The 8,011-nt window shown below is 38.6% G+C and overlaps 1 protein-coding gene across 1 annotated transcript; it reads left to right on the top strand.

Moving 5' to 3' along the window:
• Positions 1-931: 931 nt before the first annotated feature.
• On the top strand, positions 932-6,178 carry LOC132926322 (uncharacterized). Its single transcript, XM_060990672.1, has one exon. It carries the CDS (start codon positions 932-934, stop codon positions 6,176-6,178), a length of 5,247 nt encoding a protein of 1,748 aa, XP_060846655.1.
• Positions 6,179-8,011: the final 1,833 nt, after the last annotated feature.

Below are 8,011 nucleotides of genomic sequence, written 5' to 3'. Positions count from 1 at the left end.
TTGCGTCTTTTTATACCTTTGTGAATATCTTTGTTGAGTGTGAATTTTTTAGTGTATATAGGTCTAGGTAGCAGCTGGCCAGCAGTGCACCGACAAGTCGTGAGTTATTTTTTATTGTTATTTATATATTATTATTATATCTGGTTGTGCCGAATCGGCATTTTGGTTAGGCCTATTATTATATACATTTTTTACTTGTTGGGCCAAAAGGGCCGTAATTTGTTTATTTTATTATTATATACATTTTTTACTTGTTGGGCCAAAAGGGCCGTAATTTGTTTATTTTATTATTATATCATATTTTTACCAGATTTGATTTGAGTTACCATTATTTATTATAAAGTTACCTATTCGTCCTAGATTTAAGTATAGGTACACACTAACACATATACTATATACACACTTACACACCACCACACTACATAGCTCACTAGTATTTGCGCGGCGAACCCAACCAATTCTAGTTGAGCTATATACAATTAACACAATTTTACATAGGTCGGTCGGTGTGTTAGTATAATACTTATTAAGCGCGAAGTATTTTGGTGACCGGGCGCACGGCCTATTATTGTCCGTGCCCGGCCCGAACATTTGGTGACCTCGACGTGATCTTATCTTATTTTATTACGTATATTTCATATATTCTTAAATCTTATATTTCTGTGGTATTTTTAATTGGTATATTTTATGTTGCGTAACTGCATAGTGATTAATATTTCAATTCTTTTATCTATTATCTTTTATTGCGAATTATAAATTATAAATATTATTATCAATTTATCGTATATAGCAATTGGCATTTTAATTTGATATCGCATTATTTTTGATACTAGATCATATTTATTTTGTTGTATGCGTGTATTCAAATTTTATTTATTATATATATATTTAGCTTTCTAATAAATTATTAGCATCTGTCTTCATTGCAATCATGGTACTCGACGAATCGTCGCAGAAAATGCTAACGGACCTCAAAAGAAAACGGGGCGTCATAAAGGCATCGTTAACGCGAATAATAACATTTGTAAACAAATTTGATCCCGTCGAACATGCAACTTCACTCCTCGATTTTCGACAAGAAGAGCTGCCGCAGATAAATCGAAAGTTCGATGCTATTCAATGTGAAATTGAATTAATCGCAGTAGATGATATAGAAGGCGCTGAACAAGAAAGAGCAAAGTTTGAGGCTGATTATTATAATATAAGATCCCGTATACAAGAGCTAATAAATGCAGAAAGACCAACTAGTACGACAGGACAGAATGTGTCATTTGGAAACACCTCAATTAGCAATCGAGTGCAACTAGCTCCTATACCATTACCCCAGTTCAATGGCAACATTCAAGATTGGCCATCATTCTACGATGTTTTTAAGGCACTGGTTCACCACGACGAGTCACTATCAGCTGCGCAAAAGTTTTATTATTTGAGATCGTGTCTAAGCGACCAAGCGTTAGACTTAGTGAAATCCATCCCGGTTAGTGATGGTAACTATGAAGCAGTATTACAAGGGCTCAAACAACGCTACGATAATAAAAGCTTGATTATACAATCACATATCAGGTCAATTTTGGATTCTCCAAGGATAGAAGAAGCATCGGCTAGTTCATTGCAAGAATTACATTCTCATGTTTGTGCACATGTAGCAGCATTACGAGCAATAGAGCAACCAGTAGAACACTGGGATGCTTGGCTAGTCACTATTGTCATAGATCGACTTGACAAGAACACTGCACATGGATGGCAGCTACACCAAAGAAATACAGAGCTACCAAAATTTAAGCAATTGGAGGAGTTTCTATCCAGTCGATGTGTAGCCTTTGAATCATCGGAAGCAGCAGCTGGGCACAAAAAGGATATCAAAACTAATATGGCTGTTGAAGCAGCTAAGAGAAGTAGTGTCAAACATTCCGCTACTGAAGCAAGGCGAGCTTTAGTAGCATCTACCGAAACTGTTTTCTGTCATTACTGTACCAAGCTACATAAATTATATAATTGCGAAGATTTCAAAGCAGTTCCATTAAACGCACGCCTCTCATTTGTTCAAGGAAAAGGAATATGCTTCAATTGTCTATCTTCGGGACATATGGCAAATACTTGTAGATCCACTTACAGGTGTCGAACGTGCAACCGTAATCATCATTCATTATTGCATTTTGAAAAGAAAGAAAAAACAGAAGAGAAGGAGCAGCTCAAAGGACAACAACCGGATAAAGGTCAAACACCGTCTACGTCTGCAATCCTTGTGTCTGCACCTGTACCAGCAAAAATCGCCAGGGTAAACTCTCACGTATTTCTTGCGACAGCTTTAGTTATAGTTCGAGATAAAAATGGTGGACGACGCCAGTGCAGAGCTATCTTGGATAGCGGTTCCCAAGTCAACTTTGTGTCAAAAAGATATGCAAATCTATTACAACTAACATGTAAGAAGTCTTTATTACCAATAAGTGGTATTGGAGACAATTGGTTAAGAGCAAGGTCATGTAGCGAGTTGAAGGTTGAATCAAGAACGAATGAATTTAGTATTAATATTTCTTGCTATATATTGCCTAATATAGTCGGAGAATTAGCGTCTTGTCCAGAACCGGCAGGTGGATGGGGTATACCAGGGACTGTGGTTCCACTTCTGGCTGATCCGGATTTCCATCGACCTCAAGGTATCGATCTGCTTATTGGAGGTGGCTCGTTCTTTGATGTTTTGGGAACAAAAAAAATACCACTAAATATAGGTTCAGTCACATTACATGAAAGTAGCTTCGGATGGCTCGTAACAGGAGAACTTTCTAACCACCATACACCGGCACTTTTCTCAATGGGTCAAACAATAGAGGAAGATTGGAAGGTGCTCAGCAGCATTGAAGATACAAGCTATGGCCGAGCATCAAAAGCGAATAAGAGATGTCAAGAAGAGCAAGAAACACTCCAACATTTTAAGCAACACACCATCCGTGATGAGGAGGGACGTTTTATCGTACGGCTTCCCACCAAACAGGCAATCAGTGAATTAGGGACTACATTACCTATGGCGACCGCACGTTTTTTGAATGTTGAGAAAAGATTACAACATGATGAGCATCTGAAGGCCGAGTACATACGATTTATGAACGAATATATTGAAATGGGACACATGGTTCAAGTAATGGACGATTCAGTTCAGACGCAGAATCCCTTCTATCTACCACATCATTCGGTAATAAAAGCATCAAGTTTAACTACAAAGGTCCGAGTGGTTTTCGATGCCTCTGCCAAAAGTACATCTGGCATATCTCTTAATGATGTCTTGAGGTGTGGTCCAGTTGTTCAGCAAGATTTATTTTCAATCCTCGTTCGCTTCCGCAAGCATCAATTCGTTTTAACTTCGGATATAGAAAAAATGTTTCGCCAAATAAAGGTGGCAAGGGAAGATTGGGACCTACAAAGAATTGTTTGGAGATCCAGCCCTGAAGAATTACTACGGTCGTACCAGCTAACTACAGTCACGTATGGAACAACTCCTGCCTCATTTCTGTCAACCTACTGTCTTATAGCACTCGCAAAAAGTGTTGAGAAGGAATTACCGAAAGCTGCAAAGGTGATTGCCGAAGATTTCTACATGGACGATCTAATGACGGGAGCCGATACAGAGGATGACTGCTGTCGGTTGCAAATAGAGGTTAGCTCAGTGCTAAACTCAGCAAAGTTACCATTAAGGAAATGGTGTTCCAACTCCGAATTTGTTTTGCGAAACATGTCCAAGTGTGTTGACGATCCTTTGTTCGTATTAGATATAGGAGATGATGACACGGTCAAGTCACTCGGGTTGCAGTGGAAACCAGTCGCAGACCAATTTCAATATGACATCGTAGCAAGATCATCAGAAGGTGCGTTATCGAAAAGAGCTATACTCTCTGACCTGAACAAAATTTTCGATCCACTTGGGTTCCTGTCGCCAGTTTTAGTGAAAGGAAAAATATTTTTACAACAGCTGTGGTCTATGAAGATAGACTGGGATGCACGGCTTCCGGTAGACATTCAGCAAAGATGGATTCGTTTTTATGATGAGCTTGAGCAGCTAAAGGAATTGTCCATTCCCAGAAAAGCTATTCCCGAGCGCACCGAGATCATAGATATACATGGATTTTGCGACGCCTCGGAGGAAGCATATGGAGCCTGTATCTATATTCGTACTCAGAGCAGCGATGGAGAATGGTATTCCAGACTTCTATGCGCTAAAACTCGAGTGGCCCCACTAAAAGGCAGCACAATCCCACGCCTTGAGTTGAACGGTGCATTATTATTAGCGGAGCTGGCCCAACGAGTTGCTGAGTCATGGCAAATCAACATTCATCAGTTCAAGCTTTGGACGGACTCAACTATTGTACTAGGGTGGTTAAATAGCCAGAGCAGCCGGCTAAAAACATATGTTGCAAATCGAATAGCTCAAATCATGGATGTTACAGAGATCAGCCAGTGGAACCATATAGTAACACATGAAAACCCAGCGGATATCCCTTCAAGAGGTTTGGGGCCACGGGAGCTTTTAGAGGCAAAATTGTGGTGGAAGGGACCCACCTGGTTGGAAAAGAATGAGAAAGATTGGATCTTCAATCCAATAGTCAACACGAATGAAGAGCTACCTGAAGTACGTAAAGTGAAACTAGTACTTGTAGCAAACAACTCAGTGAATGATATATTAGAACACTACTCAGAATGGAACCAAATGCTGCAAGGAATAGCTTGGCTAACAATCTATTCAAAGTTCCTGCGTAAGAAGATCAATGGACCTCAATCTTTAAGGATACATGACTTGAACGAAGCGAGAAAAACGGTGCTAAGAATGGTTCAAGCTGAGTGCTTTAGCAAAGAGATCTTGTCGCTAGAAAAAGGACAAGAAGTATCAAGAAATAGCAAGTTACGGAGTTTGAATCCTTTCCTACGCGATGGTTTAATACTGGTGGGTGGAAGACTCAACAATTCAGACATGGCGGATAAACATAAGCACCCTGTGGTATTGCCTGCCGCTCATAAAGTAACCCGTATGATATTTGAAAAATACCATCTGGAGCTTCTTCATGGAGGACCTCAACTCTTGTTGTCTGAGGTAAGGCGTTTATACTGGCCACTGCTGGGTCGAGTAACTGCAAGGTCAGTGGTATGGCGTTGTGTTCAATGTACGAGAGCACAGCCGCGTTTTAATCACCCAATGATGGCAGCGCTCCCAAGAGATCGAGTGCAGTGTACTAGACCTTTCACAGTTACAGGTGTAGATTTTGCGGGACCAATATATATTCGAAGTGGATTGAGACGCGTGGCAGCTAAGAAGGCTTGGATTGCAGTATTTGTTTGCTTTTCCACAAAGGCCATACATTTGGAGTTAGTTGACGATCTTTCGAGTAAGTCCTTTATAGCGACATTGCGTTGTTTTATGTCTAGAAGAGGAAAATGTGCTAAGATTTATAGCGATAATGGAACAAATTTTGTCGGCGCTCAAAAGGAGTTAGTCTCAATGATGAAGAAGGCTAGTGTTGACTTAGAGAAAGAAGGTATTGAGTGGCATTTTAATCCACCGGCTGCGCCCCATTTTGGTGGTATATGGGAGAGTGCCGTCAAGAGTATGAAGCATCACCTGAAGAGAGTTATATCCGATCATAAGCTTACAAACACAGAAATGCGTACACTACTATGCCAAATCGAGGCTTGTCTCAATTCAAGACCGATGACCCCCCTAAATAGCGACCCTTCAGACTTAGCCGTATTAACCCCATCTCATTTCTTGATTGGAGGGGCTATGTTGTTACCGGATGAGCCAGACATATCCAAAGAAGAGCCTAAGGGTCTACGAAGATGGCAGCTTGTGCAAAATCTAATGCAAACATTTTGGAAGAGGTGGTCAAAGGAGTATTTACCGCAAACTCAAATTCGTGGCAAGTGGACGAGTAAGAGCGTGCAACTAGCAAAGGACGATGTTGTAATCATAAAGGATGACTGTATGCCTCCAGCCAAGTGGAAGTTAGGTATAGTCGTGGAATTACATCCTGGCTCCGATGGTACAGTTCGGGTTGCCACACTAAGGACAGCAAACGGGACGCATATGCGTCGTCCAGTCATCAAGTTATGTAGGCTACCGACGGACAAGAACAACACAACAGTTGAAACCCAAGACTTTCAACGGGGGGAGAATGTTGCCGCCATAGAATAGGATATAATAGTGTATAATACTAGCGGTTACGGACGAACAACCGATCGACACACACACACACACACACAAACACTCGCGCGCACCAGCCGTTATTTTTATATTTATTTTTGTTTTAATTATATTTTGTGTCTTGTGAATTATATAATATTATGCAAAACAGGTATCGGCGTGTTATCTGCGGCCGCCGGCTCGCCGGTCCGCGTAGTTTAACACGGCCGCCGCAGTTTTTTTCTTCTTTCTCCGTCCGTCGTCGTGAGCTAGGCCGTCGTGAACAATATCTTTTTAAAATATGCACGAATTGCTATTTTTTTTATAACTATTGCGTGGGCGCTAATCGCCATATATTTGTTACTATATCTATTTTATATACCGGTGTGCGAATTGCCATATTTAAATTATACTATTATCATATATTATATTCATTGTCGCAGTCGTCGTAGCATTTGCGTCTTTTTATACCTTTGTGAATATCTTTGTTGAGTGTGAATTTTTTAGTGTATATAGGTCTAGGTAGCAGCTGGCCAGCAGTGCACCGACAAGTCGTGAGTTATTTTTTATTGTTATTTATATATTATTATTATATCTGGTTGTGCCGAATCGGCATTTTGGTTAGGCCTATTATTATATACATTTTTTACTTGTTGGGCCAAAAGGGCCGTAATTTGTTTATTTTATTATTATATACATTTTTTACTTGTTGGGCCAAAAGGGCCGTAATTTGTTTATTTTATTATTATATCATATTTTTACCAGATTTGATTTGAGTTACCATTATTTATTATAAAGTTACCTATTCGTCCTAGATTTAAGTATAGGTACACACTAACACATATACTATATACACACTTACACACCACCACACTACATAGCTCACTAGTATTTGCGCGGCGAACCCAACCAATTCTAGTTGAGCTATATACAATTAACACAATTTTACATAGGTCGGTCGGTGTGTTAGTATAATACTTATTAAGCGCGAAGTATTTTGGTGACCGGGCGCACGGCCTATTATTGTCCGTTCCCGGCCCGAACAAAACAAGAAACAATTTTTGATGTTTTTACAAAAACATATAAATTAATTTACTAGTAGACATATATAATAATAATCCTAATTGTGCACATTACAACCTCGAGCTGCAGGCGTAATAGAAAAAACAATCAACAACTGCAAATGGATGAGTGAGTGATTAACGTAATAACGTGCTTAAAATATCAAACCTTCAAACCATAATATTTGTATTATAGTTATAACTTATAAGTGAATGTATAATATTGATATTCAATTATCATTATGTGTGGAATGTATGGAATTTACTAACACAATAATAATGTACCTTTAGTATGTTTAGTTATTTAAAAAAAATTCTTTTTTAATTAGCCCAGTAGAGTTTTTGATAAACTATGTAATACATTTTTTTTATTAAATATTATTAAACAAATATCTCCTCCCCGTACTTTGTCTGTGTAAATTATATCATTAAATAAATGACGGAAAAACATATTAATAAATGTTAAACGAATATTATGATTTTGATATGACACCAAAAGTCTTTGATGTGCTTTGCGTTATGATTTATAATGTAATTTTCTACATAGTGATTAACTTAAACTAATCGTGTAACTTTTACTTTGTCTGATTTACGTACAAGTTATATTATTTGGCGTTTTTACAAAACAATAATCGCTCTTGTAAACTAAAAAAATATTTTAGATGATTCGTGCATCTAATTTATATATTAGTTAAACCAAAATACCGGTGAATAATTATTATAGTGTGATGATTAATACGTGAATTCATGGTGGATGTTTTAATGTAGCGAGTTAATGAATGAA

Source organism: Rhopalosiphum padi, chromosome 1 (genome assembly GCF_020882245.1).
Source record: "Rhopalosiphum padi isolate XX-2018 chromosome 1, ASM2088224v1, whole genome shotgun sequence".
In the NCBI taxonomy this organism is placed as follows: domain Eukaryota; kingdom Metazoa; phylum Arthropoda; class Insecta; order Hemiptera; family Aphididae; genus Rhopalosiphum; species Rhopalosiphum padi.
This window is presented reverse-complemented; position numbering and strand designations above follow the sequence as displayed.